The 19,360-nt window shown below is 54.3% G+C and overlaps 1 protein-coding gene across 1 annotated transcript; it reads right to left on the bottom strand.

The window, feature by feature from the left end:
- Positions 1 to 799: 799 nt before the first annotated feature.
- Positions 800 to 14,169, bottom strand: PAOX (polyamine oxidase). Its single transcript, XM_065407777.1, has 7 exons — positions 14,007 to 14,169; positions 13,023 to 13,512; positions 11,567 to 11,766; positions 4,262 to 4,517; positions 3,121 to 3,233; positions 2,216 to 2,373; positions 800 to 1,247 (listed from the first exon to the last, which is right to left on the bottom strand). The coding sequence occupies exons 1-7, from the start codon at positions 14,167 to 14,169 to the stop codon at positions 1,098 to 1,100; spliced, it is 1,530 nt and encodes a 509-aa protein (XP_065263849.1). The 3' UTR covers positions 800 to 1,097.
- Positions 14,170 to 19,360: the final 5,191 nt, after the last annotated feature.

Here is a 19,360-nt window from a genome sequence, read left to right on the forward strand (position 1 = left end):
GTAAGATTCGTGCTGGTGTCTCCTGCTGGCAAGGGGAGGGGATGCTCGCCCCCCACAAGCTGCTCTGAACAGGAACAGCACTTTCCAGGCCTTTGGGCACCAGCAACGAGAGCCAAGTGCTCCTCTCCCTCCTGTCTGCACAGTCACAGGGACGGGGTAAACAAACTCCTAGACAATGGAGAACTCACGCTATGGCCCAGGAGAGGTGGCTGCCCCTAGGTTTCCCTTGGGCTGTATTACCTGGACTTGCTGTTGGTGTCTGTGGGGCAGGCTGAGGGGCATAGCATTCAGCTCTATCCTCCCCACACCTTGGGGGCAGGGCCATACTGGATACGGGGCCACCAGGCCTTTGGGACACTGACACCCCTCAGCCAGGCAAGGATCCACCCATTTTTGCCCTGGAGAGGACAACGGGAAATTCAGCCGCCAGTTTTCACACAGCCCTTCCATAGTCCGACTTCCCACCCTGGTGATGGGAATGTCAGAGCTGAAGTCAAGGCCCACTGGAGAGAATGGGACTCTGCCCATTGCTTTCAGCAGGGCTTAGGGGTCACACATTTACACCGCCTATCTCAGGAGTGTTCGGGGCTTGGGTCACACGTTTACACCGACTGTCTCAGGAGCATCCAGGGCTTGTGACCTGGCGCGTGGGTCACATGTTTACACCACCTGGCTCAGGAGCGACCGGGGTTTGTGGCCTGACATGTGGGTCACACATTTACACCACCTGTCTCAGGAGCATCCTGGCTACCACGTTCCTCTCAGGAGCAGGCAGAGAAGACAAGCTGCAACCGCAAAGCCCTAACAATAGAGATTTACTTGTTACTACTGACAGCACTCCATTGCATAGTTAGGTGACGTTTCAATTCCCCAGTCCCCCTCGTCCGTGTGGGTGCTGCAGCTCCCAGTGCTGGTTTCAAGCCTACAGCTACCTTGCCTTTAGTCTGATCGCAGGGAGATCAGAGAGACAAGCCACAAAGAGCGGGCGCGCCGGCTAGAGACAAACTAACCCCTTTCCCTTGGCAACGAGGTTGAGGAACGAGCTGGAAACCAGAAGCCACCACATCCCGGCAGCAGGGAGAAGCGAGCAAGCGGTATCAGAGCCGAGGCTTGTGCTGGTGGGATTCAGACGTGTCATACAGGCTGAGCAGACGGTCGGCCTCCCGCCAACCCGACAGAAGGGCCCCATGCGTAGTGGAGTAGAAAGTCCGATGCGTGGCTTCTCCAGCAAAGAGAACCTGCTGCGGCTGCAATGGGAAGAGCAGAAGCAGGCGTGAGCCCAGCACAGCACTTGCAGGGTTAATCACACTGTTCTTGGACTCATGCGGAAAGGCGACTGCATGCCCCTTTCAGGGATAATCGTCCAGCTTCCAACAGGACATGTGATGCATACAGAACCGGAGAGGGGGACTACTCCACTGCAGCCACAGCTTTGTGCATGCACCGCATTACGTATACCACACCTCCCATGGCACTTCCCACGCTGGGGACAGCAAACGTCCCGGTAACCTGCCCCGGGTCATGGTGCCTAGGGCATTTTGTTGAACCGTTTATAAGGGCTTTGCTGCAATATACCCATGACCTGTAGCTTCATTATGGCTGGGAGAGGCCCAGATCCCACATCCTTCTAGTTTAGCTGTCGATGAATGGGGCTTTGTTAAGCAGTGGATTCCCTGGGTATTTCAATGCCAAGCTGCCCTCCCCATTTCCCTTGGCACATGCGCCAACGCTGTAGCTGTCATTCTGGTGCTGTGCTGCAGCCAGGGATTAGGCATTTTTGCCATCAGCACATCTACCCCTGCTCAGAGTTGACAAATGCCAGTGTCTGGTGTGTCATCCATCCCCTCGTTAGCCCTGCCAGAACTCCGGCTGCACTAGTGCGAGGGGGGAGATTTCCCCATGGCGGCGAAGCCTGTTGCAATGCCCCACGCTATGCCAGCCAACCGGGGAGAAACGCTTCATCCCCCAGCAGAGGGGGACAATGGCACCAGCTGGGCCCTGACCAGTCAGACCAGAGGGAGCAGCGAGAGACCGGGGGGGGGGGGGGGGGGAGAGACAGACATCAGACAGGACCGTCACAATCAAACAAAGGCAGCTGCTGTAATTCCCATCTCCAGCCCCCCACGGCAATTGCAGTTGTTCACCCCACAGGCCGTGCAGAAGGAACACTGCACTCCTTTGCTACTGTACCCAGGTGTGAAAGCAAAGCCATTACCCGGGGGTCAGCTGCATCCTCGGGAAGGGGTTGAGCCAGTGCATCAATATCATCTCCTGAACTGCCGACGGCCACGTAACTGTAGGAGCCCCTGGTGTAGGGAGCGCTGTGCCACTGAGATCGCATCACCTTCTTTGGCGGGGCGAGGTGAGGGTTCCCTGAATCACAAACACAGCAGCTGAACACCCAGCAAGGGGGCCTGCATCTCACAGCACAAGCAGCATTCATAGGGTGTCAGGCGCTAGGACTCTGCACAGACATGCAGAGCTGGTCTGCGACTCATCCTAGCAACCAGACCAGGTGAGTCACATTAGCTCCAGTTCAGGACTATAAAGTGAACAATAAGGGGCCATGCAGGAAGGGGTAATTTGGGATCCCACCCAGCATGCAGGGGCTGTGCTAGCAGACGAGGAGGGGGATAATGCCATCTGCTTACGCATCATTTACAAACCAGGACATGGCTGAAGAGCCCAGCTCACCGTTCCACACCCTACAGGCGCCTGCCTCCGCAGTTAGCTCTGCGAACCAGTGCGGGGCCTCACACTTCAACTAACGCAGCAAAGCTGGAATCTCAACAGCCGCCATCGCCCCAGGCGAGCTCTCCCCTGCGTGGTGGGTGGCTCACTTCCTACGGTGGGACTCTGATGGCGTGGAGCCCTCGGCTTCCTGTTTCATGGCCTCCATTTTCAAAAGGGGCTAGTGCTTTTGGGGGCCTCAGCTGGAGGCACCAGGGAGAGGCCTGATTTCCAGAGCGGGGGTGCCCAGCACTTGCTGAAAAGCAGGTCCCTTTAAGGCAAGTCAAGCTGAGGCCCCAGGCAGCGAGGCCCCAACATCACTAGTCCCTTTGAAAGCTCAGGCCAATTAACTGAAGAATTCACATGTAGGCCCGTGGGGGGGGGGGTTACCTGTCAGTCTACGGATGACATCAGTTAAGGCCGTAAGAACTGCAGCGTCACTGAGGGTCTCCATGTACTCAGATTCCTTCCCAGCAATAAAGCCACAGAGGACGTGCCCATACCTAAGAAAAGAGAGGTGAGCAGCTTCATTCCAGAGAGAATAACAGGAGTACTTGTGGCACCTTAGAGACTAACAAATTTGTTAGTCTCTAAGGTGCCACAAGTACTCCTGTTATTTTTGAGGATACAGACTAACACGGCTGCTACTCTGAAACATTCCAGAGAGAGGATCTGCTAGGCATGGGGGAACTCTGGTATACCTAGGTAAATAGTTGGGGGCCACAACTCCACTGAAAGCAAAGATGGCTGCTGGGAATGGTGGGAATCTGGCAATGCTAGGAAAGCTGCAGGCTAGCGCTTCAGCCGGCAGGGAAACTGAGGCACAGCTGGCAGGTGCTGTGGCCCAAAACTCCCAGGTGCGGTGAGTCACTGGTACAAGTAGGAAATAGCTGTGGGCCAGGACTCTGCTGGGAGCAGGGCAGACTCAGGGTGGCAAGAGATCTGGTTTCATGCTTTCAGGGGTGACAGAACCCTTTGGATAAATACCATGACAATGGAGGGATGGGTGGAGTGAGTTGGAAGGTCTGATGGGAGACAGTGTAACCTATGTCAGTGGGCGTTAGGGGCTCTTAGGGTCACAGTTGCACTCTGCGGCTGCTTGGCAGAGCTCTGAGCAGTACTGGAGCTGCCTGTCGGCAGACTCCGGAGGGCAACACTGAACCAGTCACACTTGGGCCACACTCAGAAAATTCTCTGTGCTGCTACAAGGACAAGAACCAAGGGTTTAACATAAACTGGAGTAGACAAATCAATTCTGCAAGGCCTGGTCAGTAACATTCATTGCCCTGTATTCCCTGGTATCCTGCCTACTTAGCTGGGTACCGACAGTTCTCAAGGGGCTGAGTGGGTAGAGTTTGCTGGATGGCACCAGTGAGAAAAGGCCACAACACTGCCATGAACCAGTCCCCTGAATGACAGGGAAGTGTGGGACTGGTGCGTGGCACTCTCGTGAGCTGAACTGTACCATCTGTTCTAACCCAGAGCACCCCCAGAAGCCAGTTACCACACCCCAACTCAGGCCCCCACATACCGTTCCGGCGGCTGGAGGACCAAGAAGACGATAAGTTTTCTGAACCAGCTGGCCTGCAGGTCGGTCCCAGCCTCGACCAGAGGAGACTCATCCTCCCAGACAACCTCGATCAGCTGGCAGTCCGGTGGCCAGAACGGCTGCTCAAACTCCAGGAAGATCTTGTTGTTCGTCCCGAAGCCCAGCTGTCTAATGGCGTCTGCTTTCCGGGGAGGCAGCGGAGGGTCAATAAAGGTCTCGTGATGCTCTTTAAGGAACCCTACAAACAGAGGCGGCGAGTTATATGGGCCTGTGGTGCCCATGCTCCACCACTATTCAGGAATGTGGGCCAGGCTCCACCAATGTTTGGGCTTATATTTTACATACATTTTGATGTGAACAATATGTCTGTTCACAATTGTCCACTGAGCATCAACTTGAAGGGCATGCTTAACCTTATTTCTTAAGGTAGCGCAACCCTGTGTCGTGAAAACAGGCTAAATTATCAAGGTGCTTTTGCGATGCGCAGTCTTCCAACAGTCTGCATACGCAATGATGACAATGACCCGGGACTGTGATGGAGACCCGCATTATTCTCATCATCGTCTAAGCAGAAGGTTGAAAGTCTGTGTCGTGAATTCACCCACTCTGCACTGCTGCATCTCTTACAAATATGGCCCTGATCCGGCTTCATTTGAAAGGCGTCCGTATACTGTTTGAGTGCCTGAGGGGGAAAACACGCAGCTTCAATTTGGCGGTCAGTTTGGGGTATTTAGCACAATACTTGATTATTTTATACTCTTTAAAGTAAAGTATATAATTGGTTGTATAAGCGTACAACAAAATATAATGTATTGAAGCAGGCGAGTGCTGCTTCTGACTTTCCACTTCTAATTGGCCCTTGTAATCTTGTGGCGCTTTTTGCTCAGTCTGCAAAAACTGTTCTGAAAAGAAGATCTTAATATTTTCTACGAAGGCCAAATCAATGTTTATTTCAGCTGGATTCCAAGATGCGCATTGCGTGGTTTTACATCACACAAAAAATCCTCCTGTCACAAGGAAGGGGTAATGAAGAATGCTGCTCTGCAATCCAAGTCAATGTTTCTGCACTAATGTCGGCCAGTTACAGAAAAGAACCACAATCAGCTAAGAATGCACTGCACAACATTTGTAACAGTGTTCAGTACCTAGCTCAACAAGGCATAGCATTACGTAGACATAATGAGAGTGATTCAAATTTGATGCAGCCCTTGTTGCTCTGCAGCACAAATTCAGAGGAACTGAGACAGTGGCCTAGTTGCACAAAATACAAGTGGCTATCACATGAGGTTATTAACGAAATAATCAAAACGATGGCAATGATGGTGCTAAGACAAATTGTGCAAAAGATAAAGGCTTCTAGGTTTTACACCATTGTAATGGATGAGACTACTGATCTGTCAAGAAATGAACAAATAAGTTTTTCTTTAAGATTCTTTTCTAGTAAAGACTAGATTTATGAGGAGTGTATTGGGTTTTACCAAACTGACACAATGGATGCTGCTTCTCTTTTCAAAATTGTGAAAGATACACTTCTCAGGTGTGATTTGCCCTTTTCTGATTGCTGGGGGCAGTGTTACGACGGAGCCAGTCATGTGTCCTGTAAATTTACTGGGGTCCAAGCCAGAGTGAAGGATCGAAAGCCGAGAGTGGAATTTGTGCACTGTGCTGCACATTCCCTTAACCTTGCCACGCAGGATGCCCTGCATAATATTCCAGAATGTTGTGATATGTTTTCAATGGTGAACGATCTCATCAATGCCCTCAGGGAGTCATCAAAGCGTATGACAGCATTCAGAGAGTTTCAGAGTGAAGGGGAGCCTTCTTTACAACCACTGTGCCCAACAAGATGGACACTAAGGATCAGCAGAATTAAATCACTGCTCAGCAACTACGAGGCCATGATGAACTGCCTGGATGAATTTAGTCACTCTTCAGATGAATTTGGCTCAAAATGCAGTGGATTCTTGAAGCAACTTCAATCTTTTTCAATGTACCTTACACTAACAGTTCTTCTGAAATCCATGGGTTCTGTAGAAAATGTTAATGCAAAAATTCAAAGCCCAAACGTGTCATTGGCAAGCATTATGAAGAAAGTTGGCCTGTTGCAAGAGGTGTTGAGTGGGATGTGCACCGATTCATCATACAATCACTTCTGGGAAACAACAGTAGATAAGGCAAGAAATCGTATTTAGATGATCCTACATTCCTGAGAAAACACAAGCCACCAATTTGGCTTGACCAAGGAAGCCTTCTGTCAAGGCTGTATCCCTACTTTGAACTTTAGGGTACAAATGTAGGGGCCTGCATGAAAACTGCTAAGCTTATCTACCAGCTTAGCTCTGGTCCCGCTGCCACCATTCTCGATGGATTCCCTCCCTGGGAAGCCTTGAGAAACCTTTCACCAATTCCCTGGTGAATACAGATCCAAACTGCTTGGATCTTAAACAAGGAGAGATTGACCCTTCCCCCCTCCTTCCTTTCACCAACTCCTGGTGAATACAGATCCAAACCCCCTTTGGATCTTAAAACAAGGAGAAATCAATCAGGTTCTTAAAAAGAAGGCTTTTAATTAAAGCAAAAGGTAAAAATCATCTCTGCAAAATCAGTATGGAAAATAACTTTACAGGGTAATCAAACTTAAAGAGCTCGGAGGAATCCCCTCTGTCTTAGGTTCAAAGTATAGCAAACAAGATAAGCACTCTGGTAAAAGGTACATTTACAAGTTGAGAAAACAAAGTAAATCTAAGACGCCTTGCCTGGCTTTTACTTACAATTTTGAAATAAGAGAGACTTGTTTAGAAAGATGGGGAGAACCTGGATTGATGTCTGGTCCCTCTCAGTCCCAAGAGCGAACAACCCCTTAAACAAAGGACACACACAAAAGCCTTTCCCCCCCCAAGATTTGAAAGTATCTTGTCCCCTCATTGGTCCTCTGGGTCAGGTGTCAGCCAGGTTACCCGAGCTTCTTAACCCTTTACAGGTAAAAGGATTTTGGAGTCTCTGACCAGGAGGGATTTTAGTACTGTACACAGAGAGCTGTTACCCTTCCTTTTATAGTTATGACACCTTCCTCACACTTTCAGTGACCCCAAACAGTATTTTCATCAAACATATGTCAGGATCATTGATGCTTGCAAAGTTGTCACTGAACAGAGGTTTTCAACAGAAAGCTTTACATTCCCAGTAAAATTGGAGAAGCATCTAACTGATGCAGTAAATGGCTCAAAACAGGACAGTGTCCCAATAAGTGACGCTTTCCATGGTGACATTAACACGGAGAGGCTATCTCTTCATTTAGAAATGTTGAGTGATATTTGCAGATCGAGAAATTGCCAGCTTAATTCAGTGAGCGAAATGAAGCAATTTCTGAAACAAAACGAAAGCTTGAGTGACGTTTTTGTCAAAAGTTACAATTCTCCTGAAATTGTGCTACGCAATTCTGACTACAACCTGCACCGCTGAGCGATCATTCAGTTTCCTGCGCAGTCTGAAAAATTATTTGCGAATGACAATGGGCCAAGAACATCTAAATCACTTGGCATTTCTGCACATTCATAAGAACTCTACCTCTGATTGGACATTGCAAGTCTCCTGGATGACTTCTTTTCAAGAACCGAACAACGACAAAAAGTGTTTGCTGCCTCCTGAATGCTGAAGAAGGGATCTGACTCAGGGGAGAGAGCGGGGTCCCGCCGGACAGGCTAGATTTAATCCCCAGACTGACTGCAGTTAGCCCTGCCCCTGCTTGGCTGGGGGCGTGGCAGGAAGCCATCCATCCAGGGCCCTGCCACTGGGGAGACAATGGGCTTGGGTCATGTTTTGCTCCTGATAGGTAGAGGCTGAAAGAGCTTTAAAGGGAGCGGTTCTTTGCTGCAGAGATAGCAGGGGTGTCCCATTTGGGGGAGCACTCCTTGGCTAGCTGAGATGTGGATGGGGCATTCTCAGTCTTTCACACACTCAGCTAGGGTGTGGAGAGTTTCCTTCTCCAGTGCTGGGCTGAAACAGGAGACAAACAGCATTTTTAAACAGCTCTGAGTACCACGGCCTTCCCCTTAACCAGCCAGGAGGCACTGCCTGGAGGCCCTGCCAGGGCGGGCAGGACCCAAACGTCCCAGCCTCCTCCCAGAGCAGCAAATACAGCTACCACCCTCACTCCTCCTCGGCGGGTCCCCATAGCTCTCACACAGCTGCTCCGCATCCTTGCCAAGGGCTGCTCAGCAGGGCGGACAGCTCATTGTGTCTCTCCCTTGCTGAGCGACATGCGCTCCACCCCCTGACCTTCCCAAGCTCGCTGGGGTTTCGGTTCCCCTTGTATGTGGCAAGCTGGCACATCCTGGCTGACAGGCATCTGTCCCCGCTGAGATTATACCCAGCGTGGCAGCGGGATCGATTCCTGGGCTTGGTCAGAGAAAGTTAATCTGCTGCTGTCCCTGGCACTGCTGCAGCAGCCATAGCCAGCGATCCTGCCCCTCATGGTGCCCTTCACAGAGCTGCCTCCCAGCCCCTTGTTGGATGGGCTCCACCTCACCTGGGCACTGGCACATTGAGATAGACTGCAAAAGGGGAGCTAGCCCCTCGCCTTGGTCTCTGCTACAGAGAGCAGACTGACCCATACGCGCCTCCTGGCAGCCTTACCAGCCATCCCAGCACCCTCCAAGTCTTGGCTCTTTATAAAAGACACAAGCATTGTTTGAAGCAGCCAGGGCCACTGCTCTGCTCTGGATGCATGGCTACGATAGCCTGCGGTCCTTCGTCATTAACCACCCAGGCCTCTGTATAACTGAGCATGGCATGGATGCCACCCGGCACCAAGGTCTCGGCCTCATCCACAGCCTGAGCGTGCAGTTGCTGCAGGGAAACCAGGTCAGGGCAGAGGGACCTGGCCAAGCTCCACACCCACACAATTGCTCCTGGGAGTCAGTTCCGGTCATGGGCAGTTGGCTGGGAGAACTCCATCCCTGCGCTGCCCCGCTGCCCCTGCAGGGCTGGGAGAACTCCATCCCTGCGCTGCCCAGCTGCCCCTGCAGGGCTGTCAGCGCCACTGCTACAGCAGGACGGAGCTGGCGAGGGCAGGCGTGGCTGGCACACCCCAGAGTCACATGTTTGGTTGGTGCTGAACAGGGTGGATAAAAATCAGTGATTTAAAAAAAAAAAAAAATCTGATTTTTTAAATTTAAATCGGATTTTTTTGATAAAATGCTTTTTGAGGAAAAAAACCTATCTAAAGTTAGTTTTAATTAGGATACATTCTTGAGCAAAGATTTCTCATCATGGAATAGGGATTATAAATTCTAATTCCATAGTATGAGACTATATTCATGTAATGTTTAAGAAAAGTTTTGTAAATGAGTTCCAATAGTTCATGGATTAGGGATCCAATCTTATGGGGTTCCAGGGGCTTCTGTATTGATTAATTAGTTAATCTTTCTATCTACCCAAGGGGACTCAGTGCTCAGTCTAAAAGATACCGCCAGAGATGCTTAGTTTTGCAGTTCTCAAACTGTGGATTTGTGTCTCCAGAGATAACATGCTTGTTAAGAGCAAAAATGTTTTTAAATATATAAATAAATGAATAATATATAGAGGTGAGAAATAACACTTCAATCCTATTGTTCCCCTGCAAATTTGTGTTCACAGAGTCAATCCCTTACCTCCCTCTAAAAGTGCAAAGTTTCAGAAAGTTCAATGAATAGAAGATTGTTGGGGGCTGAATATATCTGGACAAGGAGAAGTCTGGAGATAAATGTGAGAAGGGAGGGACAGGCAGCAGAAACAAAAGTGAAACTGTTTGAGCAGCATATTCCAGAAGTTTTGAGGTCTTTCTGAGGTCTTTCTGAGTGTAGCCTTCATTGATTTGAGATCTACCATACCATTCTCTCACTAGAAGGGAAAACCTATAATGGCAGCAGGCCGTAAAAGAGACCCAGTTTGGGAATATTTTAATGAAGTTCCTCTACCTGTGGGTAAGACAGGCATGCGTGCAAAATGCAAATAGTGCATCAAAGAAATGCAAGGCCTGGTTGCCCAAATGAAACAACATCACGAGAAGTGTTCCTTCCCAGGAGGAAGCTGCGTTGAAGATGATAAAAGGAACATGTCTGAACATGCAGGATCTTCAGGTTGGTAACAACCAACAAGAATGCACTTTTATGTAGAAATCCATGATTAAGTCGAGTCTTCCTGACTAGTGATTTAAATCAATTTGATTTCAATCAAATCCACCCTGGTGCTGAAGCAGCAGGCACAACATGTGCCCAGGCGCTGGGTCCGTGGGCACCTTATTGTCGCAGGGCATGAGCCCTTGCTGTGGCCACTGCGACCCACTGCTGGTGTCTGCGATCATCCGGCAAGGGGCAGGCCTGGATGGTAGGAACCAGTGGGCCAAGATGGACAATCCATCAAGGGGCCTCCAAAAGCGAGGCTGTCTTCAGGGCCCTTGGTGAGACATGCAACCGCGTCTCTGCCCTCAGGGGTCCTGCACACTGGGTCTCTGGGGTGGGGGAGCTCCCACATCTGCCCCCTGCGGGAACCAGCTGGGGGATTACTGATTGGGTTCGCCCAGCTTCAGGGCAGGGATCTGGGTGCCCTACCCGGCCAGCCCTCCCCATGGGAAGCCTCCCAAGTCTGACCAGCTGGAAGGCCTTTCCCTCAGTGTGCACAAGGGCTGCCCCCATTTATCCTACCACTCCCTCTGGGCGTGGCTGCCAGAATACCCTCTGGTACTGCCCAGCCTGTGCTCTCTGCTCAGCTGGGCGTGGGCCCCTCAGCTTCTTCAGGAAGTACAGAGATGCCACCCAAGGGGCTTTCTCCTCCTGGGTTTTGACACTGGAGGTTTGGGTCTTCTCTGCCCTGAAGACTCTCTGGGGCCAGGAGATCTAGCAAAGCACATCCCAGGGGACAGCTGAGCGAGGGGAATGGGGTCTGTCGGACTAATCAAAGCCAGCTTGTGTTCTTGTTTTACAATGCAGTTCGATTTGGTTTCTCTTGCACAGAGCCACTTGGTGGGGGAGGGGAGGCTGGGTTTTACCAGAGCTCCTTCCTCCCTAGCGTAACACCCTGCGATGAGGTTTCACCAGGGCTCGGTTTGGGAGGAGGGACAATGCCGCAGCTGGGGCATCAGGGCAGAGCTGCCCTTCCCGTGGGCAGAAGACAGGCCAGTGAGCCCAGGCAGGGCATGGCCCGGCCAAGCCAGCCCACGGGGCAGCGTCTGGTTCACCAGAGAGGTGCTGCGACGGGAACAGATGGGAGCAAGGCGCTCGGGAGCAAGGGGGACGCGAGGCGGTTCACCTAGAGGCACCGTGATGATGACGTGATCTGCCAGGAACCTCTCGCCGTCCTCACACTCCACCTGGACCGGGAACGTCCGCCCCTCTTGGCTCTCCTCCCGGTAGGAGCCGCCCCAGCGAACCGCCATCACTGGCTTGTGGAACAGCACGCTCTCCTTGGGCAGCGAGGTCAGCATGCAGTCCGGCAGGCCTCCATAGCCGCTGCAGGAGAGGAAGCACCCAGCACCAGCACATCAGCCCAGGGCTCGCTGGGGGCCACTGGCCTCCTCCCCAAGCTCAGACAGACCCACACACCAGTTCAGCTGCCTCCCCACAGGGAAAGGCCCAGAGCAGCCCCAGTGCCCCAGACCAGGCTTAGGCGAGAGGGGCAGCAGAGTGGGCTTTAATTCACCCCCTCTCTGCTCCCTGGGGGAGCCTGACACCCCCTCACAGCCTTCCTTGCTGCTGGAGCTGCCCTGGACTACTGGGGTGCCCCAGCACGTGGGCGACTGTATGACTGCTGGGCTCCCTCTGTGCAGGGCAGACCAGAGAAATACCTGGAGAGGGAAGAAGGGGAGTGGGGGAGACAGACACACAGACGGACACATGCACGCCAGCGGGAGACACAACGCATGAGCATTTCCACAACTTTCTAGGGGTGTGGGGGGCCTCTCCTTTTACGGCCAGTGTGCCCCAAAATGGCACCACCACAAGGGCTTCTGCCCCCAAGGCTGGCACCTTGGGCTCTGCACCCTGCCGCCCAGTGAGCCAGTAGTGTTATTACCGCTTTGCACAGACACAGGGGACAAGCCAAGCATCTGGCAGTGCAGAGTAACACCAGCCCACCCTGGACAAGCGAGAGGCCACTCCTGCCTGCCGAGCAGCATCGAGCCCCTGTGTTCCTCGGCTCGGCAAGCCGCACACCACGCTGCCCTCTGGGACAGCGACACAAACAACACCGCGACAAGGTCGCTGCTTCTTGAGCAGCCAGGGCCGTGCTCCCAGCTGTCCGCGGACACAGCACTATGGAAACACTCCCCTGCCTGCATCCCCCGTTTTAAGTCACCCTCTGGCTCGGGAAAGAGATCTCAGCTCCTCCTAAACAAGGGATGCAGCCCCTTCAGGCCCAATGCAACACTGGGCCCAATGCAACACCTGTAAGAGCCTTTCCCACTGCCTTCCACGGGAGAAAGCCCAGCCCACCTTCACCTTGCCAGCTCCAGGTTCGGGGGGGGGGGGGGGGGGGAGCTGGGACTGCAGGCTCCCTGCGCTGCGGGCAGAGGGCTAAGAGCCAGTCCTTTGCTCTGCAGGGACATTTTTAAAAGCAGAGGCTGGGCTGTTTGCAGAGCCTGGAAGGGGGGAGCTGGGCTCTCCCACTCTGCAGGACTCTACTTAGGATGGGCAGACGCTGCGCCAGGTTGCTCTCAAAGCCTGCAAGCGCTGAGAAAGCGCAGCCAGCCCCAGCTTGCCCCACTCACCCAGGGAAGGTGCAGTCCAGGCCGGGGAGCATGGTGTACTCCCCAAAGGGCCCCAGCGCCACGTGATCCATGCTGTGGGTCCCACTCACACAGCACTCCAGCTTGAAGTACGTGTTGAGGACGGCCAGCTTCAGCCACTTGGTTTCGTCGTCATCCGTCCACTCCTTCACCTGCTGGGCAATCTCCTTCCGCAGATACTCGCCCACACTGGGCACAGAGACCTGTGGCACGTGCAGGAACTCACGCGTCTGGTCCAGCAGGGTGGAGAACAGGTTCCTCACCCCCTCCACCAGCTCTGGGCTCAGGACTCGCCCCGCGTTGGAGTAGAACACCGCGGGCAGTAGGGGGTGGCCCCCCACCTCGATCTGCTGGTTCTCCTCGGACATGGCTTCCTCGTCCAGCAGCCCGTAGTCAGACGCCAGCTGGAAGACAGGGTTCTCCTTGGAGGGTCCATGGATCCAGTGTGCGCCCATCTCCACCACTTCACTCCCTAGGAGGCAGGGGAAACATTACACAGCACTGGCACAGACTCACACAGCCTGCTGCCCCCCAGCCTGGCACAGCTCCCTACCCTCCTGCCCCAGAGATGCTGCCTCAGACCCACCCAGCCTGTTGCCCCCCAACTTGGTGCGCACACACACAGCCTGCTGCCCCCAGCCTGGCACAGCTCCCCAATCCCACAATAGGTCTCATCCTGGTCTCTAACAGGTAGAGACCAGCTTGGGCCCTCACGCGGGAGGGTTAAGAAGCGTCCAGAGTGGTTGTTCTCACTAGTCATGATCAACCGCTCAATGACAGGTGCTGGGACGCAGGGCAAGAGGCAGCTGTACGCCACAGAGACACTGCGCCAGAGCCCGGCGCACCCAGCCTGCTGTCCCCCAGTCTGGCACAGCTCCCCAGGGACGCCGCACCCCGGCACACCGCCGGACACTGCCCCAGCCCGGCTGGGTCGGGGCCTAGCTCCCCGCGGGGCCCGGCCGATACCGAATCGCTGGGAGCAGACGCGGCCCCCGGCCCGGCCCGTGGACTCCAGCAGGCGCAGGTGGGGGAAGGCTCGGGAGCTGGAGAGCCGCTGCGCAGCGCCGAGCCCGGCGAGCCCCGCGCCCACCACCAGCACCCGGGGTCGGGCCCCGTCGGCAGCCTCCATCCCGCGGCGCGCTGAGCTCAGCAGCGCCCGCCCCGCCGCCTCCTGGAGACACCTCCTCCAGCCCATCCGGATCCGCCCCCTCCAGCCAGCCCCGATCCGCCTCTTCGCCGCCTCCTTCCTCCTCCAGCCAGCCCCGATCCGCCCCTTCACCGCCCCCTGCCTCCTCCATCCTCTTCACCGCCTCCTCCAGCCCATCCGGATCCGCCCCCTCCAGCCCGCCCCGATCCGCCTCTTCGCCGCCTCCTCCAGCCCGCCCCGATCCGTCCCGTCGCCGCCTCCTGCCTCCTCCCTCCTCCCTCCTCCAGCCCGCCCCTTCACCGCCCCCTGCCTTCTCCAGCCCGCCCCGATCCACCCGGGCGGGACGGCCAGAGGCATTACCCTCACCCAGCACTGGTTAGAGAGAACGCAGCTGGGGCACGCATGGTGTGTGATTCCACACACAGCAGCAACCACAGCCCTTTACTGGGACCAGACTTTAGCTCAGACCAAGAAAGAACCAATGTCAAGTCCGTCTAAGGGAGAGCACAGAGTGTGTGTCTGCCCAGAATGGGTCCGGGCTCTGCAATGCACACGCAACAAAGGCACAACAGCCATGCGGCTAGATACACCCTTGCCTTGCCGGTCACACAACACTGTACGTCAGCAGGAACAGCTCCTCCCCTGGACAATCTCACCCCTAAAGAACAGGAGTGAATTGTCCTCCTGGCTGGCACAGACTAGTTCCCAGCATGCAGCCAACCCGCCCATCAGGGATTAGACAGGTTGGGTGTGGGGCACAAATACACCCAGATGACACACAGCCGGTGATTCTGTGTGGTCCCACACATTTTCAGTGCACTCGCCTTTAACAGGCAGCTCCCGCCTGCCCAGCAATCACAGCTGGATGTAGTCTGGGCCTCCCCACCAGGTCTGCTTGCAGCCTGTGCCTCCTCTTGGCCTGTCCTCAATGGGATGACAGACTGCCCCCCTCCCCGAGAACAGCAAGGCTGCAAACGAAGAAGGCAAAAAGCAATCCTGAAAGGCTGGGCTGCAGCAGCCCAGCCCATGGGCACCCTCTCACCTGCTGATGCCCCACCTCGGCTTGTCTTTTGTAAGCTGTGGTTGGCAGGGCGATTCCCCTAACCCGCCTCTCCACATTCATGCCCCTCTCCTGTTCTCCCCCAGCAAGTTCATTCAGGCCAAGGCCCGAGGGAGCCCAGGTAATCCCCAGCCACCCAGGCTGAAGTGCCACAGCTGCATGGAGACTACTGCTGGCTGGCCACCAATCAGCGGTTCGGCAGGGAGCAGAGATCCCAAACCCTCCCTGTTGAGCGGCTGATTGGAGAGCACCGAGCAGCAGCATACACACCACCAGACAGACCCCCCGCCAACAGCCAGCTTGCTAAATGCTACGGCGAAAATCCCGGCTGGGCCCTATCAGACTAGGCTTGGCTAAGGGCTCAGGCCACAGTGGGTTTTGCACAGGCAATGCTGTGTGGGAGCTCGCCAGGACAGCTGTTCCAGATTCCTCTGCTCAGGGGCAGCATCCTCAGCTCCGGGCCAGCAACGATCCCGCAGGCTTTAACCATTGCTCTAGGCGTTGGGATACAGGGCAGCCGAGCCATCATTCATAGAATCATAGAATATTAGGGTTGGAAGAGACCTCAGGAGGTCATCTAGTCCAATCTCCTGCTCAAAGCAGGACCAACACCAACTAAATCATCCCAGCCAGGGCTTTGTCAAGCCGGGCCTTAAAAACCTCTAAGGAAGGAGATTCCACCACCTCCCTAGGTAACCCATTCCAGTGCTTCACCACCCTCCTAGTGAACTAGTGTTTCCTAATATCCAACCAAGACCTCCCCCACTGCAACTTGAGACCATTGCTCCCTGTTCTGTCATCTGCCACCACTGAGAACAACCTAGCTCCATCCTCTTTGGAATCCCCCTTCTGGTAGTTGAAGGCTGCTATCAAATTCCCCCTCACTCTTCTCTTCTGCAGACTAAATAACCCCAGTTCTCTCAGCCTCTCCTCGTAAGTCATGTGCCACAGCCCCCTAATAATTTTCGTTGCCCTCCGCTGGACTCTCTCCAATTTGTCCACATCCCTTCTGTAGTGGGGGGACCAAAGCTGGACGCAATACTCCAGATGTGGCCTCACCAGTGCCGAATAGAGGGGAATAATCACTTCCCTCGATCTGCTGGCAATGCTCCTACTAATACAGCCCAATATGCCGTTGGCCTTCTTGGCAACAAGGGCACACTGCTGACTCATATCCAGCTTCTCGTCCACTGTAATCCCCGGATCCTTTTCTGCAGAACTGCTGCTTAGCCAGTTGGTCCCCAGCCTGTAGCCGTGCATGGGATTCTTCCTTCCTAAGTGCAGGACTCTGCACTTGTTCTTGTTGAACCTCATCAGATTTTTTCTGGCCCAATCCTCCAATTTGTCCAGGTCACTCTGGACCCTATACCCTCCAGCGTATCTACCTCTCCCTGCAGCTTAGTGTCATCTGCGAACTTGCTGAGGGTGCAATTAATCCCATCATCCAGATCATTAATAAAGATGTTGAACAAAACTGGCCCCAGGACCGATCCCTGGGGCACTCCGCTTGATACCGGCTGCCAACTAGACATCGAGCCGTTGATCACTACCCGTTGAGCCTGACAAGCTAGCCAGCTTTCTATTCACTTTATAGTCCATTCATCTAATCCATACTTCTTTAACTTGCTGGCAAGAATACTGTGGGAGACCGTATCAAAAGCTTTGCTAAAGTCAAGATATATCACATCCACCGCTTTCCCCATATCCACAGAGCCAGTTATCTCATCATAGAAGGCAATCAGGTTCATCAGGCATGACTTGCCCTTGGTGAATCCATGTTGAGTTCCATCCAGGAACTCAACAGGCCAGGGATTGAAAAAGTGGGTGGGAGAATCCTCCACAGGAACAATATGAAAAATGTTGGGTTTTGTTGTTGTTTTTTCCTGGAATTTTTGATGAAATGAACCAAGGCCCAAATCTTCAATCCTTTGCCAGGTTTTGAGTCATTCTTCTCCTCTCTGGCGAATCCCCCCCCCCCCCAAAAAAAAAAACGGAAAAAAGACCCCAAAAAACTGAAAAACCAAACATGCATTTTCTGTTTGAGTCAAAAATGTTCATTGCAATTGTTGAAAAATAACAACATTTTGACGGAAACTCCCCCTCCCCAAAAAAATCTTTTGTTTCTTTAAAAACATAGGTGCGGGAACTACGGGTGCGGGGGTGCTGCAGCACCCCTAGGTTTTATGTGGGGCTCTGCTCCTGGCCCCACATGCGGTCTCCCATCCCCATGCCTGGGGCTCTGCTTCTGGTCCCCAGTGCGGGGTCCCAGCTGCCGGTCCCAAGCCCAGGGCTCCGCTCCCAGCCCCACGTGCGGGGTCCTGGCTGCCACCCCATACCCAGGGCTGCACTCCTGGCCCTGCGCCCGGGTTCCCGGCTGCCGGCCCCATGCCTGGGATCCTGGCTGAGGGCCCCACGCCCACCCCCAGCCTCGGCCCCCTTACCCCTGTCCAGGTCCCCCCCTCCTGTAGACACTGCCCTGTTCCGGGGGCGGGGATGAGGTGCGGACAGAGGTGAGAGGGCTGGCTTTCAGCTCCCCCACTAGTAAAAGTGTTCCAGTGCCACTGTTTGAAAACTCATTTTGGAGGGAAATGTAACCCTGCCCTCCCCCCGGCAGTTCCTGGCCTCTGGGACCCTCTGGCCAGGGGCCCCTGAGGGAGCAATGGGGCAAGATGCCTGGATGGAATCCTGTGGCCCGCGTCACATGCAGGCCAAGGCAGGGCTCTGAGCTGAATGCAGTGTGAACCCTGAATGCAGAAAAACCCCATAAGCCTAAGGCGGGGTCAGGCCTAGACAGGAAGCAGGATCCTGGCTCAACCTGTACTCTGCCCCCCTCGCTCTAACTCAGCTCAAGAGCTTGTGGGGTTTGCAGTCACGGTGATGAAGCTCCTGGTCTAAGGGTGATTCCTCTCCTCTCTGTTGGATCGGGCTCCAGCCAGCCAGTAACTACATTGCAAACCCAGCATTTCCTGCTGACTGGGCTGAGAACTGGATCTAGTCTTGCTCTCCCATGGAGCTGTTTCTGAGGAAACGGCTGAGCTACATATCACCGCACAGAGCCACTCACTGCTGGGATTTCCCAGCTAGGAATGAAACCACGGGGCTGCCTTTCCCAGAAAGAGCACTGCACACTCAGATGGGCTGGGTCAGCGAGATGGAGTACATGACCGCTAGCTGTGGGTGAGTGAGTGTGCATGTGCAAGTGTGAGTGTGCTGGTGTGAATGTGCACATGAGTGTGCGCGTGCAGGTGTGAGTGTGCTGGTGTGCACATGCGGCTGTGAGTGTGCACGTGTGTCTAGGTATGTGTGCATGGGTACACCAGTGTGATGGGTGCACTTGCGTGTGTGTGTGTGGGGGGGTTCCCCTGAGCAGTTGCAGGGAGCTGGGGTTCAGGAATTTTACCCTCATTGCCAATACTGGAGCCCACTAACCAGCCGATGCTGGTGTCAGATGCATCCACGATTCCCCTGTCACTGGGGAGGCACCACTTGCTGGCAGAGGGTAAGTTTCTACTCATGCATAATTATTAGCTCTTGTTTGCCCAGAGCCGGGAGACTCTGACTGCTCCAGTGACGCGAGGGTGGCAGGGCACTGGGCCAGGCCGGGGAGCTGTGCTCCAGGTGACAGCGTGTCAGCTGGTTCCTGGGGCAGGTGATGGGGTCAGAAGGGGAGGGTCTGCATGCTCCTGGGCAAGGGTCTAGGTGAACCACCCTAGCAATGCCAGGGCCCTTTGGGAAGAACAGACACTTGCCCTCTCCCTCTGAAGGATGGGCCCTTCTTGGAAGAGCAGCTCAGTCCTGGGCCCTAGCTGCTTTGCATTGCTGGTCTGCCCTGACAAGGCAGCTCTGGACTGCCCTGTCACACGGGTGCCATGGAGCACAGGGCTCAGCCGGGGGGGCTGTGATAGATGGGGCGGCGGGTGGCAGAGCAGGACAAGGTCACAGAGCTCTGCCAGATCCTCTGCCTGCAGACGGCATAAGTGAGAGCAGCCTTTAGGGTGAGGATGCTCTAAGTTATGCTGGGCTAGTTTCCCCCTGCAGCGGGCCCAGGATTGGGAAGCAGAAGGGAGGCACAGAGCCAGCTGTAGAGTGATCCCGTGGGTCTAAGAGGAGGGG

This window comes from Emys orbicularis, chromosome 7 (genome assembly GCF_028017835.1).
Source record: "Emys orbicularis isolate rEmyOrb1 chromosome 7, rEmyOrb1.hap1, whole genome shotgun sequence".
Classification (NCBI taxonomy): Eukaryota; Metazoa; Chordata; order Testudines; family Emydidae; genus Emys; species Emys orbicularis.

What these genes read in the sequence shown, in the direction of transcription:
- PAOX (XM_065407777.1), bottom strand. Translation starts at nt 14,169, where the DNA reads ATGGAGGCTGCCGACGGGGCCCGACCCCGGGTGCTGGTGGTGGGCGCG. An exon ending in CTGGACTGCACCTTCCCTGG is followed by an intron (nt 11,767 to 13,022) that starts GTGAGTGGGGCA and finishes CCTCTCCTGCAG; the next exon opens with CGGCTATGGAGGCCTGCCGG. An exon ending in TGTCATCCGTAGACTGACAG is followed by an intron (nt 2,374 to 3,120) that starts GTAACCCCCCCC and finishes TTTGTGATTCAG; the next exon opens with GGAACCCTCACCTCGCCCCG.